General features: G+C 46.3%; 1 protein-coding gene across 4 annotated transcripts in view; it reads right to left on the bottom strand.

The window, feature by feature from the left end:
• The window catches only part of LOC146772936 (rho guanine nucleotide exchange factor 11-like), an 896,981-nt gene that overhangs the window by 608,153 nt on the left and 262,411 nt on the right, over positions 1–26,417 (bottom strand). For all 4 annotated transcript variants that reach the window (XM_085639320.1, XM_085639323.1, XM_085639321.1 and 1 more), the window contains exons 6-9: positions 26,079–26,257; positions 7,685–7,756; positions 5,585–5,704; positions 4,737–4,791 (exon numbers count right to left, since the gene is read on the bottom strand). In XM_085639320.1, the coding sequence (XP_085495446.1) occupies positions 4,737–4,791; positions 5,585–5,704; positions 7,685–7,756; positions 26,079–26,257 (426 nt within the window). The remainder of the gene's footprint in view (positions 1–4,736; positions 4,792–5,584; positions 5,705–7,684; positions 7,757–26,078; positions 26,258–26,417) is intronic.

Raw genomic sequence — 26,417 nt, 5'->3', positions numbered from 1 at the left:
AGGAGCAAGAGTTACTCCTTGAGTCTAGCGGCGCTGGACGCCCACACCTTCTCGGGGGATTACTCAGGTGTCGGCTCTGGAAACCTGCCCCATCCAGACGCCAGCTCGTAGGTCTAGACAGACAGATGCCGACCTAATACACTACATTCAGGAGGCTTTATAATTAACTGAACGAGGAGCAATACAACAAAACTGGCCTTACATCTCATCAATACTGCCAAGAAGTGGTGTAGGGCAGCAATACTTCTGTCTGTAAATGCCAAAAAGGCATTTGACAGCGTTGACTTGGGAATGCTCTTCGAACTGGCAGGCACAGGATGAGAGGTTGTATCACTGCAGGTTATTGCAACCAAACTGCAAAAATCAGAGTCAATGACTACTCATCACTACCTGTCAAAATCCGTTGAGGCACTTGCCAGGGATGTCGCCTACCACTCTTCTGTTTTAACTCTTTTTGGAGGCACTCTTCAAGCACATTAGGAACAACCTTCAGATCCAAGGCATATCATTCTGCAGTGACTCCTATAAGTTTTCGATCTATGCAGACAACATCTTGCTCTCCCTTACAGAACTATAGCGCTAGGGCTCCAAGCCCTGATTCACCTCCTTGAGGAATTTCAGGCAGTCGCAGGTCTGTGGGTTAATATGACAAAATCTAAAGGTCTGATCCTAGTTTTTATTTTATTTTATTTATTTATTAAGGAGTTTTATATGGCGCTAGCCTGACCCGAGGGTATCGGAGCACTTCACAACAGTTTTAGAGCAAGATTCATACAATAAGCATTATTCTACATATAAGTTCGGCAGTCCAAGTGTGCTGAGCAGCATTGAGGTAGTACGAGAGTCCTGAGATAACCTCATAGAGTGCACGTTGTCTTGGGGTTGATACAATAAAGCAGGATTCTACATAATAGGTTCGGAAATTCAAGTGCGCTGAGCAGCATCGAGGTAGTCCGTGAGTCCTGAGATAACCTCATAGAGTGCACGTTGTCTTGGGGTTAAACCAATTAAGGGGGGGAGCAGTTGGTGGGAACGCCTTAGCAGAATCCTTAACCATGACAACACAGGACAACCAACTCCATCAGACATCTGGGCAGTCACCTGTCACCTTCCTTCTCCACCTGCCCTAAAGTTAACTTCAAAATGCTTTAGCGTGGAATCAAAATGTCATTGTCAGCCTAGACAGATCATGCACTATGAAGGGTAGGGCCAATAACTGCTCTTAAAATGACATTACTTGCTTGCATATTTGACCTTTTCCAAGCTAAGCCCTGCCAATCATTAAGGAAGACATCGCCCATCTCCAGACCGCTTGTATGTCGTACATTTGGGAAAGGGGGCACACCAGACTGGCCCTACAGACCTGGACTAAAAACCCTCAAGACTGAGGTCTGGGAGAGTTTCATTATGATCAGGCATCCCAGCTACGCTATATACTATTGAGTGCCGCAAAAGAGAAACCAATAAACCTTGCTGCTTCAGAGACCAGAATCTAGCAACCGTCCCAGTAGGAGAGGTCCCATGGGTCCCCAAGGGTATGAGAGGGAGACTCCCCTACACCTCCCCAGTCCCTATATCCACCCTAGCAGTTTGGGACTCAATTGCATCTTAAATAGGGCCCAACTTCCTTCCCCTCCCCACTCACGCCCATCCTCAACAATACCAATTTCACCCCGGACTTGCTAAACAGGCTTTCCAAATCTGGAGGAAGAAGGGCTGCTTTTGCAGTACTTTTTCCAGTGAAACCATGTTAAAATGTTCACGAAACTCAAAGCAGACTATGAGATTCCTGACTACAAGCCTTTCCACTATATCCAAATCCACCACTTAATCTTCCACAATAGACTCAGAGCGCACCGAAGAGTGCACTAACCCAGTTTAAAAAGTTGATCGAGCACTTGACCTTTGACAAACACCTGGTCTCAACCATCTCTACCCCCCATAACACCGGGACTGCAACACCCAAAACGTTATTCCAATTGCGATGGGCTGGCCGCCAGATTTCTCAGAGACACTAAACTATAGCAAGAAGTGTTTCACCACACCAAAACTTTCCTCGCCACCCTCAGTGTAGGGAGACCACAAATAAAAATTCGGACCGCTTGCACCTCACCCCCCACTGCCTACACATTATCAGGCCCATCCATTTCGAGGTGTGCTGGCGTGGATGTAAACAAACACTTTTTTATGGGTCAATTACCTTTTTGGGTACTGTAATGCATTTGATATATGCTAAAAATCTAATAATTACTACTGAAACATAAATGAGAAGGTAGCTATCTAAATTAATACTGTAAAAAGTACTAGGTGGCGATGCCCAGATTTTATCAACCCATCACCTTATGAATTCAGAAGGAGGAGAAAGTAAACAACTGCCTTGAGCATCTGACTGCTAACAAATTAAATCTATTAGCAGACAGCTTTATTTGTGAGGTCTGTTTACAATCAGGAATATATCAAATACACAGGAGAGCAGAGAAACATTTTCACTGGCTGTCGAACACAGAAGGAATGCTTCTGTGACTTAACCAGTTTTAACACATTCTCAGTAAAATACAACACAACCAACCTGAAGATAAATTATTCTCCCAAAAATACCTTAATATAAAGACTGTTGAGTCACATACAAAAATTATAGAGTGTGAATTATTCTCTCCTAAAAAATGCAAATCTGCTCCAGGCACTGAGGCATCCATTCACTTTCCATGATAGGATGAACTAAAATTAAGATACTGTATAAGCGTATTCAGCTTGATATATCCACTACCGACATTGTTTATCTGGAATAAAAAGACCCAATTAATCAGTATAAAATATTTAGATAAAACAAAAGGTAGAAATGTGGGCACTACCAGAGAATTGTTTAAACTGCCAAGTGGTTTGTATTAAATATATGAGGTGATGATATGACCCGAAAATGCCTGAAATTGTGGGGCTGCACTGGCATTAATTGTGGCAGAGCGGAATATAGCCAGACGATTGGAGGGGGCTCCAGAAGTGTCAAAATGGGAAAGACATGGACTGGTGCATGCATGCAGAGAGGGTGGTCTAGGAGGAGAGACGCTACCTTAAGAAATGGGAAAAAATCTGGTCAGTTTGGAAATCCTATCTGGGAATTTCCCCTGGAAATGTTCCACTGGCTGCCATGCAGGGAAAACTCTGGGGCACATAATACTAAATGTATAATTGGTGACAGATTATAATTGTACTGGTAAATAAAAATCAATATAAGCATTTTGAAAAAAAATCTAGTACCCTACGATGGCACTGTAGAGAACATGGTTTCCTCTAAAAGTTCCTTCTATAAATTCCAATACCACAAATTGACCACTTTGGAAAAAGAATGTGCCCAAAAAATATGATGACCCCCCACCAGGTCTCCTTTGACATAATCCTAATATCCTAGATCATATTCAGAATAAAGGCTTAGAGGGAGGAAAGTCTGCTTAATTTTTATAAAATTAGACAGCTTATGCTCAGGGCATTTTTGGATCCAGATGGAGTGTGGATAAGCACAACTGATGTTTTTAAAATATTTGAAATTAAGTACTCAATAAAAAAAAGCTAAAATAATATTTTCATTTTATATGTTTAAGCACAATTTACAAAAAGGATTTACCTCTAGAGCATACTCCAATTATAATGAATCAGTTGAAAATAATAATGAAGCAGTGTGTTTGAAAGAGCAAAGGAACACCAAACTGACCAGATGCAGAATAATGGTGGAACATATGCTGCAGTAGCACCGAGTTCTGGTTCTCAAACAATTTTGATATTTTTCAGATATCTGTCAACTCTTTCCTTCCATTATAATATATCTCAGCATTGACAAAAGCCACAGGCATACGTGCATGGATTAATGCACATCATTAAATGTTGCCGTTAGTGGCTGCCCCCACCTATTTTGAACTGTCCACTTTCCTTTAAGGAAAATATTGAAGGGTTTATGATCGATTAGACATCAAATATCTGTTTTTATTCACCTTCATTAATAAATGATGCAGGGTTTAGCAAAGTAAATTTTATCTATTTTAAATAGGTATTCTTAATAGCACATTAATGTATGAAATGGATACATTACTTATTATTTATACCTTTCTGATGATTCTGTCCCATTCAAAAATTAGACTTGGTATTACACAACCTCTGTAAATCTAAGACGCTGTTAAAATTTGTACACTAAGAAGTAAATATTGTTAATCAAATTAAAATTACAGTTGAGCAGATTTCTCTTTGTTTCGAAATGACTTTAGTATGAGAGTGTTGTAGCCCTCCTACCTCCATTTTTAACAACTTGAATATTACTTAAGAGCTGACTGAACACTTCCCTTAAAGCAACCACATCATTCTGCTAGCGTCTCTACCAGCCACAGTCAAAGTTCCCATAGTGTTGAGTTTCACAATTCTTTGAAACAGCTGGATCATAACCATTGAATGTAGATGGTGAAACTACCGCCTACACTTTTGCTTAATAAACTCTTAGTGCTTGAAAAGGTAAGGCGATGCACAGTTGTAACAGACTGAGTGTTGTAATCAACAATCGGTTCCACCTCAGTCAATTGTAATGTGTACATTTGTTGACAGTATGTAGGGAGGTATGGGACACCAGCATTTTGCTGGATTTTGATGCTAAGCTGTATAAAGCATTACACTTATTGAGTCATTTAGAAATGTAGGAATAAAACATCTGTAACAGTTCTATGTAGGTATTTCATGAAGGAAAGTGTGCGACTCACCCTCAATTACCCTAAGACAAGCGGGGCTGGAGTCACTTTGCGATCTCATTGCCTCCTGGAACACAAGCAGAAAAGCAAGATTAAACATTACAACGAGGTATTGATTTTAAACAATTTTAGGTTTATATTCATAAAGTGAAGGCCTATTTTAGCACAAGGAACGAAGCACATAATGAGTAAAGAAGACAGATATGGAAACATACTAATGAGACAAAGAAACAAGCTGGAACAGAATACCAGGTTAGCATCTTGGCTGATGACTGGTGAAGGAGGCATCCTCTGAGTAGAAGTACACTGAGGAACAGTGTACAAGTAATTTCTTCTTTTCACCCTATAGTATTCTTGTGGCAGTCTGACACTTTGTGAACAAGGCTGCAAGAGTTAATTTAGTATTCAATACAAAAATGCCTCTCACAATTGTGCTGTGTCAAGAAGATTTAAGTCAATGTTAATACATTGTCAATGACAGGATAGTTAGGCCTGAAGAAATTCAACATAAGGCACAACTGCCAACTGCCTCCTTGTTATGATGGCATTCCACAGAATTACCAGTCCCCTTCATCCATAGGACATTGCATTCTGGGCCATACCAGGCCACATCTTGTGGAGCAAACAAATTATTATAGATTCTTAAAAGCAGTGGTTTTGACTAAAAATCGGGACTGCCTGGACATGCTATGAAAATATGCCTTAGGCAGATTGCAAAGAACAAGCCAGTCACCAAACTCAGAAAGAGGATATTTATTTTGATTTGAAGTAAACAGTATTTCTAAACAAAGTAAGCAGAATATGAAAATATCATGCATACACGCATAGAGGTTGAAACGGATGCAACTGGCATGCCCTACCATTGGTCCACTGGTTTCTTGTCGAATCTTGAGCTGGAGTTGATGAACTCGCCGCCGCGCGCCTTCAATTTGATCTTCAATGAGAGCAGCAGGGCTCCTGCTGTACACTTCACACAAACTCTATAGAGAAAAGTAAAAACACAAAGCTGCTGAAAGCACATAAATTAGATATTCTGCTACGCTCAATCTGTTCTGCCCTAACTGCACTGCTCATTATGTATTCTCATAAATGCTTCCACATTGAACCTTTGCCTAAAAAAAAAAAGACTCCCAGACTAGAACACCAGACTTTAACAAAAACTCTAACAAAAGAGCAGATTGTAGTCTCAGTAAAAAGGTTATTAAATGGTTCTATGCTCACGAATGTACAGTATTCTACTTGTAGAATCCCTCAGTGGCCTGATGTAATACAAGACCAAGTTGCCATGCCGTTTCCCAGGTTCCCACTTTTACTATTCAAACGTAAATCAAAATGTTTAGACGGGAGACTATGTAGGTGTTGGTGGGCTATGTGGGACCACAGAAGAGGCTAACCAAAGAAAGACATTTTAAAAAGGGGCACTTAACTTGTTATTTTCCCTCATGATATACTGTCCATGGTTACAAATTCTAGAAGAGGAGGGTTGTAAAAAAATACTCAATAAAATCAGATCTGCTTATTGTGTGGCGCAACTAGACTTCAATAATAAGATTTGCGTATAGAAAATAGTATTTGCTGAAGCTACTGTGGCAAGATATTTGCAGATTTACTTGTCTCAATTGTTAAGATTGATTGTTAGGTTTATTATACATGCAGTGAACGCTGTGGACAAAAGGGAGTATGGTGGACGTGGAATGCTTCCTATGTAAGCCTGGAACGGTAACTATATTCCATTAAGGGAACATTCTGATTGGCTGACCCGTTTTCAACATTCAAAAGAGCGACAAATGTAGTTAATACCTCTAACTTCAATGAGAGCAGCGCAACGTAACAATGTTTAACTCCTACACATTGCCTGAAATTACATGTATCCTAATTGGAAATCTGTGGCAATGACAAAATTACTCCTCCAATATCTGCTTTTATTGAATAACGCCCTTCTGGTTTTCCTTTGATGATTAACAATCATTATTATGAAGCCTCGCTAATATTCTTTGGAGTACTCTCCAATCGAACTCAATGAATTTGAAATGTATTGAGTCAGATTGAAAATAAAATCATCCTTTTTAACACTTTTTTTTGTTCTGTCCCATTCTACTCCGTAAATAGTTACAAATGCCTAAACTTCAGACACCAGTTTAGCAAGCACAGACGGAGGGGTTGTTTCATACCAGAAAAAAAGAGAAATCGGTGTCTTGCCGTACTATGTAAATTGATGCAGGAACCAATAACGAGAAAAATCTGGCTATGTGTTACCATCATGTGCCTACATCGCCGTTTCAAAGTTAAATGTCCAAGACCCTACAATGAAAGGCACGACATTAAAGAGTGCGGATTCAGGAAGAAGATAGTGAATCAAATGTACATATTGTAGTCCTAGACAGGAGTCGCCCAACATTCTAGTTGCAAAACTGCTCTTTAACTACTGCCCCACTGATGCCTACTAAGGCCATGATTACGATTTGAGGTGGTATTTATTGCACTTGATAAATCATGATACCATGGGGTACATTTTTTATCAGGTGTAATAAGTAACACTTATTACGGATTGGCGGAGAATAACATGCAAATATTGGTGTTTAACGCACCAAAATCTGTGTCGCAGTAAGCACTTTATGCTTTCACCCTGTTAAATATCCTCAGGTTTGACTTTCAGAAATGTAACGAAGGTTGACTTATTTAAAGCTTCCGATAATTATCAGATGCGCTAAATAACATTGAACTTTAATTTCGACCCCTGCGCAAACCGTTTACGCATGGGTCAGAAAATAAGGACTCTCTTGTAATCAGGCCCTAAGTTTTTTAAAGGTCTAGCCAAATTACACACCATGATGTATATGAGTGGTGTACTCAATGTTAGCTTACAAATGGGCTCTAATATAGACTTTAAATGCATGTAAAACTGTATTTGGTTTTCCATATTTTTGGTTACTAGAATACAATCTGCTTCCTTAGTATACCTGTAACTCGGTCTCCTCCTGCCGCAACATATTCCGCAGAATTTGAGTGGCATGCTTTTGAACTTCTGAATCCTAGGGAAGAAAACACACAAGTAAGGCAATACATTTAGCACAGGAGGCATGGTCAAATACTCTTGGCAAGTTCATAGTGACCCATACCCAGCACCAAAACAGAGACCCTACCTAGATCATCAAGATGAAATGGTTAGAATGGGCTAGTGATAAAAAGTCACTTTAAATTCACATGGTAATACAGGGTCAAGTAACACAGAACAACATGCTACTATACATTTCTTGTTATTGAACTCAGTGGTAGGAGTAGGATTGTTGAAGGGCTGAGGGGACTAAACATTTCAATTTGTAAATGAATGATCAAACACAGATGCATCAATAACAGAGTCATCAGACCCAATTAAATGGAATCATTCATTTTACAGAAATTATACTTTACTTTATCTCAAAATAAGCTATAGCATTTGCCGCCTAATCAAATGTCCTGGTTCTAGCTCTAAACCCAGCCTGGTACTGTGATAAAATGTTATTCCCCTCTATCCAGTCATTTAGTTTTTTTAAAATTCTTTTTATTTGCATTTTCAACAACAAAACAAACGTAATACACTGCAGGGTGCATAAGATATAGTACCGACGAGACAGTTCCCCACACATACAATGTTATCAGATGACAAACAAGTTCCCACTTAGTCGTTCTTGAGCGAAAAACCAATGACATAGGCCATATACGTCCCAGCCCCCCAGTGCACCCCCAACATTTCCCACATCTCTAGCGCCCAACGCAGTAGTCCATTGTGCTCTCCGTCCTCCGTCCCCTCCCAGCTATCCACCATGAAAATCAGCGTACTACAGTGTATGAAGTGGTGTGTGAGTCAACCAATTTGAGAATGGTTCCCATATATCCCTCGGGCGTGTGCGCAACGGCAGGAGTTCCCAGAAGAGGGTGAGCTGCGTCTGGCAGTATACCACACTCTTAAGCCACTCCCTAATGGTGGGTGTCGTAGTAGCCCCCCAATGTATTGCTACCTGGCGCTTGGCAAGCAAAAGGAGCATGGCCGGTAACCGGCGATGTTTAGGCTGAACCGTATGCAAGATCCCCAGAAGCGCAACCTGCGGAGTGCATGGGATCTGCAGTCCCGTGATGCTACCCACCACCCGCATTACCTCGGCCCAAAAGGAGGCCAGCGTGGGACATTCCTACGACATATGCAAAAAATCAGCGCCGCGCGCAATGCACCTCCAACAGTTGTCTGTGTCTCTTAAGCCAATACGATGAAGTCTGCTTGGGGTACGATATATCATGTGTATGTATTTGAAATGAATCAGCCGGAGTCTGTAGTTAGGGGATAGTTTCTCGAGCATTTTACAGCATAGGTCCCAGTGGGCGTCAGTGATATCAACCCCCAAGGCAGCACTCCACAAACTGCGCGCCGCCGGGGTCACTATTGGATGATCACTTTGCATGCGTCCATATAGGCGGGAAATCAGCTTACGCCCCGATTCTATCTTCAGGATATTTTCCAGAGCCAGCAAGCACGGCGGTGGCTCCGGGAATGTAGGAAACAGTGCCTGGCACGTATGTCGAAGCTGACAATGCAGCAGGGTGTCAAGCATCGTCGGGGTCTCCGCAGCACACATCTGCTCCAGCGTGATGAAAACACCATCAGGGAAAATGTCACCCGCCGTATGGAGACCACGCGACATTGCGCGCTCTCCCGTCGTCATGCGCTGCAGCGGGGGCCACATGGGGTTCCCGCGCAGAGGGATCGATGAAGTGTAGAGGAAGTCCAGCTTAGCCCGACGGCGCAACCCGTCCCAGGCCCACTGAATCGCGCGCACCGTATCGATTTCATTGCGCCTCCCCTTGTGTGGCGCGTAGAGGGCAGTCCTGAGTGGTAGCGGGGCCACCATGTCCGATTCTATCGCCACATGCGGCTGATACGGCGTGGGGTGTACCCAATAGTGCAGGAATTGCGCCTGCGCACAGTACGCATATAGCGCAAAGTCTGGTGCCGCCATACCCCCCTGCCGCTGCGGGAGAGTAAGGGTCTCCCAGGCCACCCTCGGCTGTTTCCCCCCCCACGCCAGCTCGATCATGAGCGAGCGTATCTTGTTCAAGAAGTGCTTAGTCAAGGGGAGTGGGACATTAACAAATAAGTATAGCATCTTGGGCAGTATGACCATTTTGGCCACGGCAATTCTACCAGCCAGTGACAGGGGCAAGTGCTTCCACCGGCCCACCCTCTCCTCTATCCACCGCATCGCCCGCCCATAGTTCTCCTTCCACAATGCTTGCATGTCTGTGCTAATCCATACCCCTAGGTAGCGTACCGGACCAGTCGCCCATTCCAGCGGGCAATCCGGCGTGAAGCGGGGCGTCGCATCCGTCAGAGGCAGTATGACCGATTTCTCCCAATTAATAGTCACTCCCGATAGCCGGCCATATCGTATCAATTCACTCGTCATGGGGGAGAGATTGGGTCAGTTACATAAAGGGTAATATCATCTGCGTACATTGAGATGGTCAGCGCCCGGGATGCGAATCCAATTCCCCTGTCCGCATGGTGCTGCCTGATCTGGGCCGCCAGTGGTTCGGTGGCAATCGCGAAGAGTAGGGGTGACAGGGGGCATCCCTGTCTCGTGCCCCTACCGATAGCAAAGGGCGCGGACACAAGCCCGTTTACCCTCACACGGGCAGTGATGGTAGTGTAGAGCAGTCGAATATAGCGGATAAACGCTTCACTGACTCCCATTCGCTGCAGCAATGGAAAGAGGAATTCCCATTCCAAGGAGTCGAACGCCTTCGTGGCGTCCAACAGCACCACCGCGGCCTTGACGTGGGGGGCTAAATAGTGCAGTACGCCAAACAGGGTCCGTAAGTTGTGGGCCGTGGAACGGCCCGGCACAAACCCCGATTGATCAGGGCGGATCATGAGTGGCAGCACCGGCTGTAGCCGCAAAGCGAGCATTTTAGCGAATATTTTCGCATCCGTGTTTATCAGGGAAAGTGGCCGATACGAGTCGCATCTCCGGGCATTCTTATCGGGTTTTAAGAGGGCAATAATGAGGGCCTCTCTCATCGTCGTAGGGAGTATCCCAGATTCAACTGCCTCAGCGTACACCGTTAACAGCCGGGGGGCTAGGAGGTCAGCGTATTCCTTGTAAAACTGCGCTGGTAGGCCATCCGGTCCCGGCGCCTTGTCGGGCGCCAAGGACCCCAATGCCTCCTTGACATCTTCAAGTGTAAAGGGGCGGTCGAAGTACCCTTTTTGGTGCGCATTAAACCATATTAGCTGAATCGTGTCTAGGTAATCGGAGAAATCATCCGATGAGGGCCCACCCCGGGAGCGGTATAGGTCTTTATAAAAGGACCGAAATGTATCTAGTATCTCCGGAGGGAGTACACGGTGTCGCCTCGCGACGTTTCGATTGAGGGAATGTAGGAGGAGCCCTTCTGTGAGCGCAACAACTGGGCAAGTGTTCTGCCTGGGCGATCCCCTTCGCCATACCGGCGCGCCGTTGCATGTTTATGCAGAAATTTAAGCTCCCTATCTGCCTCAGTTTGATATTCCGTTAGTGTGGTGCATGTTTCCGCCAGCGTGGTCGCTGAGGGATCGGAGCTATATTGTACTTCTAGAGTATGTAAGCGGTCCTCCAGCCTCTTGAGTGCATTTCTAATGACCTTCAGCACTCTAGCCTGTCCCGCAATGTAGTGGCCCCGGATGACTACCTTGAATGCATCCCATAGTGTGCCTATAGACGCCACCGAGTTTGTGTTTAGTTCGAAATAATCTAGGATATGTTGGTGCACCTCTTCGCGAAAAACCGGATCCAGCAGGGCCTGCGCCGGCAACCTCCACGCGAATGGGGTGGTGTATGGTTTGGGGATCCGTAGCACCAGTTCGACCGGAGAGTGATCTGACAGGGTGCGTGCTCTATGGTGCACTTCAGATACCCAGGCATGGACATGTGGGGTTAGGAGCCAGAAATCTAATCTAGACCATGCCTTCCTGTGTGGCGTGAAGCATGTGCCCTCTCGCTCCCCGGGGTGTAGGGTCCTCCACGAGTCCAGCAGGTTGTATTCCTCCATTAGACCTCGAAGAAGGTCCGCTGTATGCGGGTGATGTGTGCGCGCTATCCCCTCCCTGTCGTATTCCAGCGAAAGCACCGCATTGAAATCTCCTCCCCATATGTACTCCCCCGTGCCAAGGGCCTGCGCTTTCAGCCAGACGGTCCTGAAAAAACCTGGGTCATCCGTGTTGGGACCATAAGTGTTAATTAAAATGATCTGCTTATGGAACAGTTTCCCCAGTATCAGTAAATACCTGCCCTCCGAATCAGCATGTACTTTAAATGTTTGCCAGGGCAGGCCTCTACGTATTAATATGGCCACCCCCCGGGAATAGTTGGAGCATCCGGATGTGTGCACCTCACCCCACCTGGCATGTCGCAGTCGTTCTCCCGCTTTCTGTAGTAGGTGGGTCTCCTGTAGAAGACAGATGTCGATGTGGTGTCTGGCTAGGTGCGTATGAGTCAATCTAATCTTGCGATGGTCGTTGAGACCTCGTATATTCCATGTCAGACAACGCAGCGCAGTCAGTGCAGTAGTGGGTATTGTGTCCTACGCGGCAGTGTGTCTATCTGCGGGGTGAGGGGCAGGGCAGACGGCCTGATAACCAATGTATCATTTCTCGCACTTATCAGGAAAGTGTGTGCGTGGAGGGATAATATCGTGTCGTCTTTCAATAGTACCTTACATTTCTGCAGTTCAACAACATCAAACAATACAAACCCCCCCTCCCCTCCTCCCACTCCAACCCCCCAATCAGGTTGAGATACTGTACCCCTCCCATTACTAACCCCAAAACAAAGCGGTTGCACGGGAATCATCCCCTCGAGGGCGTGGGTTAACCGGCACTCTCCCCCATCTGTAATCGATAAGGTGGCCGAACATTCTGCCGTCCAAAGCCCCAGCAGACCACACACAACGGGCAGTGACTTTTGCATCGCCTAAGAACAGTAGCGGTGTCACCCGTTGAGACCATAAGTATCAGCAGTCCATGTGGCGTCAGCCTCAGCGACCTCCATTCGCATCCCCCACCCACCGCAGTTATCAAGCCACGGACAGTGATGGGTACTTATCCGCAGAGTGTCCAGACGCCATTCAACACAATAGAAGTTCAGGGAGCACAGTGACGTCCGTCGATTCATTCCACATCACTCAGCCTGTCCGCCGGGGAGGCTGCACGGCTGGCGCGCCGCTCCCCATTCGTTCGTTCTGCTTTCCTGGCGAATTTCAGCGCCTCCTTCGCCTCCGTGAAGATCAGCGGCTTCCCTTTGTGGTGGATTTTTAACTTGGCGGGGTACAACATGGCGTATCTGGTCCCCACTTTTTGGAAAATCTTTTTTGCAGGTATGAATTCACGCCTCGCCGCTTGTACGGCCTGCGTGAAGTCAGGGTATAGGGAGATGGCCATGTTCTGAAAAGTGAGCTCACCTTTTTCCCGAGCCAACCGCAGTATGGTGTCCCGGTCGCGGTAGTTGAGAACGCGAGCCAGGATCGGTCTCTGCGGCGCACTGGGCGCGGTCCCAGCGTTCGGTGCGCACGCTCAACCAGAAATATTGCCGACAGCTCTGTCCCAAATAGATCGCGGAACATGCCCTCTACAAATTTCTCCATGTTGCCAATGTTTGTGGACTCCGCAATACCTATAATGCGTACGTTGTTTCTGCGGGAGCGGGCCTCCAAGTCCTCATTGCGCCCGCGTATCACCTCCAAGACCTTGTCCATGCGGAGCAGCTGTTCCCGGGTGTCCCCCTGGCCCTCTTCACAGTCCGCAATCCGTGCCTCCGCCGCCGCAAGCCTCTCCCCATGCTGATCCACTGTGTGCAACAGGCCCTCCATGCGCTGTGCCATTGAGTCAAGCTTAGAGTCGATCTCCCTCAGGCATCCCTTTAGTTCACGAAACATACTTTTTATGTCTTCGTCTTGTGGGGTTTCCAGCTGCGTCTCAGGGACTACCGTCTGAGAGGCCGACTCCACCTCCACATTTCGGGTAGATTTTCGTTCGAACTGCAGCCGCGGCTGTTTGTTATCCGGTTTACCCATGATCATGCAGGGGAGGCTTCCCAGTGGGAACTCGGGGAGGGGGGTATTCCAGTCAGCCACTCCAGGTTGCGAGGCACTGCCCCCCGGTAGGCCTCACGGGCGACAGAGGCACGTCGCCGCCTGTCGCTCCCCGCGGACCCCAGCAAAGCCCCAGCGCCAAATGGCCCCCAGCGTTCGCAGCAAAAAGCTGTGTCAGCTTCTTTGCTCAGAGCAGATGTCCGGTGTCCGCTATGTGGATATGCAAATGTCGTGGCCCATAGATGCAAGATGGAGAAGGCGGGCGATTACTGTTGGCAGAGGTCCCTGGCATTACTTTCCAAAACAGTACCACATGTTGCACCGCGGTACTTCCACCCTCAGACCCAGCGAGCACAGTTTGTCCATTAAGGTGCAGGGAGCACACAGGCACCGAGGCAGGAGCAGCAGGGCAGCGTCGTTGGCGGTAAGTCGTTACCCTCTGGCCGCGACACCGCAGGCTCGGCTCGATATCCTTTCCGGACAGCAGCAGCCGGCAGTTCACCCCCTCGCAGGGCCAGCAAATCGATAGGCATGCAACTGCCTTCAGCGGCGAGGCAAGCGTCGTCCCCGCAGGCTCCCTCGATCGTCGTCCGCGCTGCGGCGGCAGCGCCAGCCGCGGCCGCTCCCTCGGGCGCCCCAGCAGTGGCTAGGCCTCTCCAAGTGGCACCGCCGTGCCCCCGCGTGGCGAGACACTATGGGGGCAGCCAGCACGCACTCACCGCAGGTCCGCTGGGCGACGATCCGGCCTCTCGGGTCACGGCAACAGCAGCGCCGCAGGTCTCCCTCGCCGGGCCGCCTCTCGCGCCAGATCGGAGGCCCCAGCCGGGGACTCGCGTAGCGGCGGCCGATGTGCGTCGCGTGGGTGTCCCGGCAGTATCTCGCAGGGCCAGCTCGCCGGCAATACTCCGCCAATTTCAGCCGCAAAAGCAGCCACCAGGTCTCCGGGTTTCCGACACCTCACTGCTTAACTCTGTCTGCCCGGACAAGGAGGCATATTCGGATGGGCCGTCGGATAGTGCGTTCGGCCGGCAGAGCCCCGGTATACGGCGGCCATCTTGCGGCTCGGCTCGGCCACGCCCCCATCCAGTCATTTAGTTTTGATAAAATCTGCTAAGCATAGATCTTTTGTAGGGTATCGATTAGGCTAATAAGCCCATAGTTTGCTGGATCTTGGCGATATCCCTTTTTAAAAATTGGGATGATTTCAGCCCCTTTCCAAGACTCTGGTAATGGGGCACCTGCCCACCACAGTATTACAGAGAAGATTGATGTATGGCCCCAAACAGCTTTATTGTGTTTCCGCAGGTTGCCTGGTATTTTATCGGGGCCTGGAGCTTTCCCGGGCTTAACTGCATCAATAGCTGCCAAAGTTTCCTCTGTGCTAAAGTATGGGTTTGTCCAGTTTCAGAGATTGGTACGGGATTTGTTGAGTTCCTTTGCTGGTTGTTTGTTGGTTCGGTAGTAATCTCCGAGTATAGTTTGAAAAATGATTGACCCAAGTACCTGAGTCCTAGAAGAGAGCCATACTACTTCTCCCCGTTTTATTACCCTTAGCTATCAACTCTCCAGAAGCCTGCGTGGTGCTTAATTTTGGCTGCGATAATCAGTTTGGTCCAGACGCTATCATCCCAGTGTCTCTTTGTTAGCATTATTAATGTTTTGTGCTTGGACCTCATGTCTGTTAGTGCCTTAACATCATTAGATTTTGCTGCCAGTATTAGCTCACCCTTTACTTTACACCACTCACTATTATACCACTGGTTAGTTGAGAGGTAAGTAGCTGTATTACCCACCTCATTTTCTCTAGGGATTTTGCTCAGGATCAATTTTAATTTATCTGTCATTTTACGATGAATCTGCACTATAGGAATCTCTGGGATAGGAAGATCTGTGTAAGGGGAGATAACATCTTAAAATGTGCTGTAAATTATTATCATAACTTCATCTTTACAACACTATTGATGGCCTTTTCAGGACTCTACGGTTGTTACTAACTGTAGGTTGAGTTGGGTTGTTATCATTATTTCTCCAATTCATAGGGTCGAAGAGGGAGCCTGCTAATGTTAAGCACAAGGGGTAGTGATCTCTATTGTCTCTAGTTTTGACTTTTAGATCGTGCATATTAGGCCAGGAGTTAGCAGTTACCAATATAAAATCAATAATGCTCTCAGTAGTTCCCCTATTAAATGTAGGGGCACTCGGTCTGTCTGACGGCAACCTACCATTGCAGGCCCTAAGTCCCTGCCCTGAAACTAAACAAATAAGTTGTGAAACTGCAACTGTACAGGACACTGTAGGGCCAGCCTCCAGAGAAGGAATATGGTTTGCCATGTCCTCCTCTTCAAAAATATTGTCCAAACCCACTACTGGTTCAAAATTACAATTAAAATCTCCCCCACAATTACCATTGCCCTGGAGTCGATTGTACTCAAAAACTTGTGTAACAACTCTATAACTAGAGATTCCTTACAGGATGGACTTAGTCTATTGTAGAGGTTTATTATATAAATGTCAGCTTTGTCTTGTGTTAAAACCTTTAAACCCAGTATATCTTGTGATGGAAATTCCAGGGGAGATGTTTCAAACTTTAAGGTGATTTTTTACCTATAAGACAAGGCCACCCGACGGTCTGCCTCTTGCTGAGGGGGTGGCAATAATAGTAAATGTTTTATACCCAAGCTTGTGAGGGGTTTCCATCACCCAAGTTTCTTGCAAAAAACAGATTTCACTACGGTTGATATACTCCATTCACAATCTATTAATTTTCGATTCGGCCCTGCTATGTTCCATGATGTCAAATGCATTTCTGATGGCTGTGTTGGTTCACTCCAAAATTGGGAGCTCTCTGTGAGATGGTCTGCTCCTGTTTCTCCCCTATCTACTAGAATAGCATGCTGCTTAATAGTGGGGTCAATTGGGAGTAGATCTTCGTTAGATAAGACAAGGGGCCCCACACTTCGGTTGAATGTGGGAGACAGCATTGGCTGTCAATCGACTGCCTCCAAATGTTTATGCAAGGAATCGAGGTTAGGTAGTAATCTGGGGCTTGCAGTTTCTCGATGGCACCCTTCCGTTGTGCCACGGGGGTTGTATAGTCTAAATCTCACCGGGCTGCTGGAAAGTGGTCCTGTTCTTAAATCAAGCACTACTAACCCATCCGCTATGTTTTTTTGATTTTAGTGTAAGGAGCATGGTATCATGGGCTGGATTTTTACTAGTTAAGCGCTCCACCTCCAATAAATCCCAGTGTATTACAGATAGGCAGTCGTGCTGGAGTCAGATCCAGTGAATTATTTTAGCTTTTTAGTGACTCTTCATCCTCCCTATATGATGAGAGGCTAAGCTTGGGGATGTTTGTCATAAACACTTTCCAGCCCATTTGTTGGGGGGTACCCATCTTCCTATGTGGTGAAGGTCTGTCTACGCTCTGTATAGGTAATGCTGGGTATCTCATGTGCTGTGTAGTATGCTGATCCTGCTCCCATGCTGTACTTTCCCTGCCTGTGCTGTGCCAGTTAGTATATTCCCCCTATTTGTGTTAGGTTGGATATTTTTGTAGGTGCTACCCCTCTGGGCCTATCCACTCATTCCCACTCTCGAGTCTTGCTCTTCGATAGCTACGGTTCGTTCTGTTTTCCCATCTGTACCTGTCCTCAATTGTTTTTACATAATGTGTCTGATCTTGAGCCCTCTGGTTGTGTATCAGTTCTTATATCAGTTCTAGGGTCCTCCAATCTTTTTTTTAAATCTTGTAGACTCTGGTTGTTAATTACAGGAGCTGGGGATAACAGATCAATGGACACACAAGGATTCTCTGGGTCGGTAATGAGGGTTCCATTCACTAAGCAGCTAGAGATGGAGATATGAGGAATGTTGATGGCAGCTTATTATTTTCTCAGATTACCCCATTTAATTATTTGGGAAGAGATCTTATGGCTAACCTAAACATGACTATCCAATTTGAGCCTGATGGTAGTATGATCTGTTCCACCCCTGGAATTCCTCCTTCCATGTTCATGGCTGTACCAGTACACTCTTCTACTGGAGATCAAATCAGAGATCAACCCACTGATCTAGAGGCATTTAGCACAGCGATAAACACAATAGTAGCAGAAACACCAGAGCTATTGGGAAGAGAAGTGGAGTTACCCTAGGGGTTTCTTTTCCAACTACATGGTTAGGATTCTTGGATATCTTTAAATAGAGGACTTAAAAATAACACCAACCTATGGTGCTCTGATAGCTTGTGATCATAACCACATCCTATGGGCATGTGTTATATTTATTGAGTCAGGTAAAACAGTCAAGAAAATTCTGGATGGCCAGCTATTTGATGATGATCTAAGAAAATGATTATAGTTTTTCAGGATGACATACCATTAAGGACAGTACTGGAAGTAAGGACGCCCATACCAGGTAGAGCCTTTGATTCTGTCAGAGAGGTGGATTTTTCCCAAGTACCAGATTAGTGTACTACATTGGTTTTTAATTTATTATTTTCCTAGGTCCGTATTTAGACAGAAGTGCCTCTCTGACTTCAGGGAGTAGGCCCCCTCTTCATCGAACCATTTCTTTAAAGAATGTGGAGGGTCCAATGGTAAAGCATGACACCTGGTGGTGTGTGAGGGCATCCAACCATATTTTTGTTTATGTCTAGAAGCAGCCAGATGTAACATAAGCATATTGCAGAATGTGTTAGATTAGATAATAATTTTAAAAGATTCACTCAGGTGGCTTGTTTGTATATTAGTTTGTGGCTGGAGGCCAGCTCAGCCTTGAGGCCCCATAGCGTCTGGTTCCCTACCGTCAATATTTTCCAGGGTTTGTGTGTATTGCGGACACCATACCACATAGGAAGTGACAGAGAAACATATAAGAACCACATCTGCGTTTTGACATCAGTTTCTTCTCTTTCAATTTCCACACCCTCAGCCTGGAAGCGCGAACAACTGTTGGAAACAGTGTGCTGATTACTAACATGGTACCACGTTAAAAAGGCCACTCCACAGAACTGGGAGGAGGAAGGGCAATGAGGAATCTGCAGTTATATAAGAGTTTCTGCCAGTAAGATCTTTACCAACAGTAAGTAACATCTTGTTCTGATGGATGCTTCTACCCGCAGATAGATCACCATAGCAGTCTGGACAGACAACCCTCGCAACAGGGCAGTAAGAGCAGCATTGGCCCTGGTGGAATGGCTCTCAGATCTTAAGGAGGCTGCTTCTTCACCAGTGCAATGCATATCGTAATGCTGTGGACGATCTAACTTGACAGGGTTCGTTTGCAGCCTTCACTTTCTTTGCTGCAAAAACACCAGAAAAACTGATACTACACTTGATGGTCTTTGACACTATCAATGTAAAAGTTTAAAGTCTACTTGGGGTTCGACAGCTGGAGCATCTTCTCCTGTATGAGGTAAAAGGGAGGCAATTCACGCTGGTAGAGTGATCGATAGGCCAATGTGAAAGCGTGTCACAACTTTCAGTAAGGCGGCTGACCAAATACTCAGCACCAATTTGTCTGGAAAGAAAGTGGTGTGGAGCGATTCAAATGAAATTGCCCACAGTTCACTCATGTAGCAAGTGTCAGAAGATGCAGCGAGCAACTCTCCAGAAGCTCGAAGGGTATACAGATGAGGAATGTCAAGACCAAGTTAAGGTCCCACTGGAGCATCACAAACGGTGCGGGGGAAAACGTGTATCAAAACTTTAACAAACCTCATCACAACATGCGGTTTAAACAGGGGTGATTGGTCCAGCAAATGGCGAAAGGCCAAAATGGCCGACAAATAACCTTATACAGTACCTACTGTAAGGCCAGCTTGGTCTAAAGACATAACAAAATGACACCCAACAGTTTCATCTGTAAGGGGCCAAGTGATCCAGGAACCATAGCAGGCTGCAAACTTGTCCCAGCGTAGATGTATTTTGTGAAGGGGCGGTCCGGCGACGAGGATGACATCAACCACTCCAGACAGCAACTCAAAGGCAGTTAATTGCAGATGCTATCTACACCATGCTCCTAAAACCACACTTTCCTGGACCGATCTGGGCCAGTTAGAATTACTTTGGCATAGTTGTTCTTGATCTTCTTCAAAACTCAGGAGAGGCAGTGGCAGAAAGGCATAAAGGAGTACCTTATTCCATTCAAGCCAAAATGCATCTTGCTAAATCTCCAACGCACAATGCTATTGAAACTGCCTATTCTCGAAAATGGTTAAAAGATCTAGCCAGGGCTCTCCCCATTGGTCAAATACCTTGGGATGTAGACGCCACAAGTGACCTGCCAGATGACATATTTTCAGTTCATCCACTCTGAATTCAGGGACTCTGCTAGGTGGTCGGCAAACCAGGAAGATGTTATGGCACTGTAGCCACCTTTAGTGGTGCAGATCCTTCGGGCACAGAGCACAGGAACCCACTCCGCCCTGCTTGTTGCAGTACCACATGGCTTTAGTGTTGTCCGTGAGAATCTGCACCAGTCTCCCAGATTGATGCCAGGAATGTTTTCAGGGCTAAACAGGTGGCTCCAGTAGGTTGAAATTAAGCAAGCCTTCGATTGAAGGCCAGCAGCCTCTGATTTCCATTTGACTCCGAAGGCCCTCCCTCAACTCATCCGGAATGCATCCATCTCCACTGTCCGCTTTAAGTGGAGAAGGGGGAGGGGCCTGCTGCAGGACAAACTTATCAAACCGCCATCACTGCAGACCTTGGACCACATCCTACGAGACCCGATTGATTTCTGAAAGGCAGCCTGGACGCTAGGCTCACTGGAATTTCCAGTACCACTGCAGGACTCGTATTTGTCGCCTGGCATAGCTGACCAGGAGGACTCATGATGAATAAAAAGCATCAGAGCCATCCTCACAGAGATCTAGGTTTAAGCTCAAAATTTAAGGATGACAGACCAAATGTCCGGGATTTTTTGTGGCAGAAAAAAATCATGAACTTCACTCTGTCCAGGTTTGCTCTCATGCACATGAATTATGGGGTCATAGCCTGACTTGTCCCTTGCGGCTGTGGCACTCTCTTAAAATCCTTGGACTAGGATAGCTTAGTTCTAAAGGTAAACAGCGTACTGAAGAGCCTGGTTTCCTATCTGTCAAAGGCCCAGAGCACTTGAGTGCATCCTGACACACTGAGGTATCAGTTCTGTTGCTGGTGACCTAGAGGGAGTGAGACTTACATTTTGATGCTTTCTCATTGGAGTCAGAGTGGCAGGATGGGATTGAGCCTCTCTTTGCTTACTTATGCTTGCTTTAGGACTTCAACTTACCTGAAGATTTTGAGTGGTTGCGGGAACAGACCAATGACCGGGTTGGAGACTTGGAGTGGGACCCGTGTGAATAAAGCGACTATTTCTTTTGTTTGGCAATGTACGTCTTCGCCGCCAAGTATCAAATCACCTCCAGGTGCACTACAGTGCATTTGTCAAATGGCTGTCGTATCCAGAGCCCAGACTTGAAAGTCACATATTGCTTGGGTCCGTGACCAACATCTGCATCGAGCATTCGGGGCACAGCTCAAATCCTGACTTTTTTGTTAGCGACATCATTTCCTAGCACACCGCTCAAAGAATTTGGAGTTGTTGGAAGACTAACAAAGGTGTCTCTGCAGCCACGTCGGAAGGTCACAAAGAAAGGAACTGACATTTGTTTGCAGAGGAGGCACTTTCATGCGCTCCACTCCACCACTCGGCAGAGCTACTGGAAGGCGGAGCACTGCTACAAAATTCTAAGGATTCAGTCTGGTCTGGCACCTGCGGGATATTCTGATGTCAAGTATCTGCAGTTTTGTGTATCTATCAGAAAAGAAGCAACTAGGGTGGTGCCTATGTGAGGATTCATCTCATCACGTCCATTTGAGGGATGGAGTTGAGACACCGGCCAATGGTGCCACCTGCCAGTGCACAGGATCATTTGCAGAGCATTTTCCAGTCATGTGACTGGGGGGGTCGCAGTGTGAGGAATCTGCGGTTAGAAATATACATCAGAAACATTAATATTCAACTGAATCTATATTCTAAACGTTTTATTACAGATTAGATATAAAACAATGTATTTTTAGGTAGCATCCATTAAAATAACAATAACAAACTCCTCACCATTTGCACATTATTTGGGCCCTTAGTTTAAGTGCTGCACCCTATTCACCTTTGCATTGTGGAAAGTGATTCTGTCCTCCAAACTCTTGTTCATAACTTCTCTGCCCTACCCTTTTGATCCTTTCTCCTTGGGACTTTGTGGCCAGACACAGAAATCGGACATCTGCTGACCTAACTTGCTCTTTAAGAACTCCACTTTCTTTTCCAAATAGGAGGCAGCAGGGACAGCACGACCTTGGAAAGAAGAGACTTTTGCTTCTATGTCCTAATTATTCCTCTATATGGAACTCTCCATGAGGTTTTCCACCCCAAATAGTTTACCATTCCTAGTGCTGTTAGCTCGGGGCTCCAAGGAGTTTATCCTCTTAAGCAACTGTACTGTCCGAATCACAACTAATTCCTTAACAGGGCAATGTATCTTAAAATGACGTGGGCTGGATGACATACGGTTGTACTGTGATGCCTCTTCAATCTGGGGATTGGGGAGAGAATGTGGCCATACAGCTAGAGCGGTCGACCTCGGCGCTGGGGAACCGGGTTCGAACCTCGGCGCTGGGGAACCAGGTTCGAACCTCGGCATGGACGCTCAACATCCTGTGTTTCTGGGCAAATCACTTAATCTCTCCGTGCCTAACAAAAACAAGCATTTGCAATGCAATAGGTCTCGCTTTTGTGAGAGTTTGAGCTATTGGCATTGTAAATGACAATGCCTTTTATTTATGTGTTTTGAAAACCTGCAAGCGGTGTCTATACACACACTTTGTACTTATAGTCGTTGCGTACGAGAAGCAAGGCTGGCAGTAACTGCTCCTCTTTTACTGCCAGCCTTGCTTCTGGTAAACATGGACTATTAGTACAAAGTGCGTGTTTACGGACCGCTTACAGGTTTTCAAAACACATAAATGAAAGGCATTGTCATTTACAATGACAATAGCTCAAACTCTCACAAAGGTGAGCCATATTGCATTGCAAATGCTTGTTTGTAATAGGCTTTGGCTTTAAGTCACAACCTACTGTGAAACATAACTCTGCTACCCACATCAGGTGCGCTCACCCTTTACGTTGTTTACCACGGAGTATTACTTGCACCCTAAACTTTACTGATTTGTAAACGGTGCGCCATGCAACTTTCAACCTGTACAACCTCCAGGGTTTACGCTGTGTTCATGTATGCACCCATACATATGCACACAGTACTCAGTGCTGTATAGCACTATGGTGTTATCAGTGATCAGTGATGTTGTCCATTTTGTCATCGGTTATGTCACTTCAGATGTTCTCCATTCCCAGTGTGACACTACACACTGACATGCCCACCCTCACTTCACACACCAGATCCCGCACAGCCTGGTTGCACACTATATGCTTACATTATAGAGTGGTATGGATGAGTAGCAGTGCCCTCTGATTAGTGCTCTCTAAACAAACATGGTGCCATCTTGGCGCTGTAACTCTTACAAATAACCAACGTACTAATGTTTTCTACTATAAGAAGTGGAAACGATAGGGTTGTCATTTCTTGCCTGTATATATGCTAGTCTGATTGCGAAGCATAATATCGGTTACTGGCAAAGACAATTCATACTATTTCTGCTACCGTAAAATGGCAAGAAAACTGAGTGGGTTGGTGCACCCGCTGCAAACTTGTGCAAAATGGAAGCCGTGTTAGCCAGACTGAGAAATTTCAAAATCTAGGGAGATAAAATGAAGACATTGAGTCACACATAAATGAGCCACGCTTTGTAGACTTTTGTCAAGTGATACATAACTATTTCATTTGACGTTATTATCATGATTACGCTATGTGGGGGTCGAGTCTCCAGTTTTATCATTCAGAAGCACCTACTTCCCACTAGCGCCTAGAGGCCATCCAGGGAACGGCGGTATCTGTATTGAAATCTCACCTATCCAGGCTGGGGATCTGCAGCCGGCTGTCTGGCCTGGGGGAGATCAGGAGGGGAAGGGTTAACACCCCCCTCCTCCTGCCAGCAAGGGCCCCGGAGGGTGGGGTGCGGGATTAGCTTCCCTCGTAGGGTGCACAATAGGGCCTGGAGGAGGCTGCTGGGAGGAGACAGAATCCTCTATCAGCGCTTCCTGCAGTACAGAGTGCGGACCGCACTGAATGCGACCCGACGCCTCAGGCAGCACGCAATGCATCCGGGGGGGGCATGCTGGGTGCGACGAAAGCGGACACCCACGGGAGGGAGATGTCCAGGAGGAAGCAGCCGAGGCCCTAGCAGGTCATCTCTGACTGTGAGACCTCCACCGGCTCCGAGAATGGTGAGGTGGGGGCAAAGCACCATGGGGGCACACGAGGGGCACCATGTGGGGGAATGGGGGTGGAGAGGATGGGTGAAACCGAAGTAGAGGTACTTCTTACTGTGGAGAGAGCCTTCGACCCGCCTCCACCCCCCCCATAAATAAAAAAAAATTAAAAGACGCACGCACAAAAAGATATGGGACAGGTTGAGACAGGTAAGGGTGGGAGCGAAAAGTTGTTACTCAGAGACCATATCGATCAAAGTGTTTGCAGAGTGAGAAGGGGTTCCGAAAGCCTGTGAAGCCGTGGCATGTGTAGGAGTCAGGCAGAAATGTAGCTGTGACTCTTCGTCACGCGGATAGGAAGGTGTTGCCGTAGTGGAGTCTCAAGAGCACTAGAGATTGAACTACTATTGTGCAGCTATCGATGGGTAGGAAAGGATTCATTCTGCCGAGTAGGGTTATTTGGACACGTGCACTTTTGGCTCAGGCACTTACGTACGCCTTTACGGTGAAGTTCCTGCCCAGAGATTTGTCTATTTCTGACCAGGCTGGGCTTGCTGTCCGGTAGCAGGAGGGCATCCAGTGGGGTCTGAACAGTGGACGCCAGGCTCCATCATGCCATTTAGATGCCCAGAGCATTTTCCACTATTAGAAGCCAGGCTGTCTCTGCATCTGGACCCAAAGCCTGGTTTAAAACCAGGGAGGAGGTAGCTAGCCTCGTTCCGTTTGGCAACTTGTTTTGCAACACGGAATTGAAAGGATTTTTTAGGGGGTGGAGGGGTGAAATCGGCCAAAAATTCACACAAAGTTCATGACAGCAACCTGAAGGGTAGAGAAACAAGTGTGCTGATACACTTTGGTGACATGATTCGTGCCTGTCCAAATGTATGTGTCTGCCTTGTATAGTTGCAGCGCGCAGTGAAACTGAAAGCTAAATCAAGTGCGCGATGGGAGCGTGTGAAAGCTAACATCGCTAGATAGGAGACACCATGCGCGTGCACATCGCCTGTCCAGGAGCGCACATGTCGTGTCCCCCTTCGGTGAAGAAACCGACAACAATAGAGCTCGTCAAGGCGAGCAGCGCATGCTCTGCATCGCTAGGCAAGACCTAATGAATGTGTCCTTGTGTAACGCAACTGGTGCTCATGTAAAGCACTCTGATACCTACGGGTCGAGTTTGGCTATATAAAACTCTGGGGGAAAAAATCAATGCAGTGACCACTTTGTGCACCTAGATTTGCCACAGCATATCACTTTCTTTAGCACAAGCCCTATTGTCAGTTCCAAGCAACATTATTCCAGACAGGACTCTCAATGGGCTTCGCCACTGCTGACAGGAATCTAGGCCCCACTGTTGCTGAGAGTTGAGGTAAAGGCAGGCCACATCAGACCGCTCTCCCAAGACCAGTCTTCATGTAAGTGCAAATTGTTGAGCCCCTAAAGGGTAATTTTACCGATGGCTGGAAGGATATCAATTTGATAAGAATACATTTATTTTTTGACGGGAACATGGCCTTCTCATCAGTTAACACTTTTCCTTTTTGTCCTATGCAAAAATGGATCTGATAAATGGCAGAATTATACTTTTTGTACAAATGAGGTTTGCATGTGTTTGCAAAAAGCCGAAAAGAATATATGCAATCCCAGAAGGTAACTGTCACCTAGGAGGACATGAATTACTATCAAAATCTTTATACTGTGCACAGACCTGTCTGTATACAACTGCATTCAAGTGTGGCCAATGTAGAAGGAAAGCATGCAGTTTATAAAAAAACATTATCATCATTGACATTAGCTAGCTGCTCCTCTTAACTATGTTCCAGGTGCGGGCAGTGTCTCTTTTAAAAAAAAAAAACACAAGAGAAGCTGCCAATCAAAAGCCTGTATTACCTGTAGTGGTTTGGGTCCTGTGATCCGCTGTGGTGGAGGCAGCGGAGGCGGGGGAGGTGGTGGTGGAGACGCTTGAGTTTTGCGGTGGATCCCGGAGGCGCCGAATTCTTGAGTTAACCCAGGCACCCCAAGAGACGGAGGAGGGGGCCCCAAAAGTGTCAGTGCAACATAAGCGCCGGCTGTTGAAGAGGAGGAGGAGGAAATCTTAATTAAAAAAAATGACACTCCTAGAAAGAAATATTTCAGTACACACTGTAGCTGTGATGAAAAAACAACTGAGACAGGCAGTAGCCAAATTACTGCAAATGTAGGCAAAGGTTCACTTGTCTAGTTTGAAAA

This window comes from Triturus cristatus, chromosome 12 (genome assembly GCF_964204655.1).
Source record: "Triturus cristatus chromosome 12, aTriCri1.1, whole genome shotgun sequence".
Taxonomy (NCBI): Eukaryota; Metazoa; Chordata; class Amphibia; order Caudata; family Salamandridae; genus Triturus; species Triturus cristatus.
This window is presented reverse-complemented; position numbering and strand designations above follow the sequence as displayed.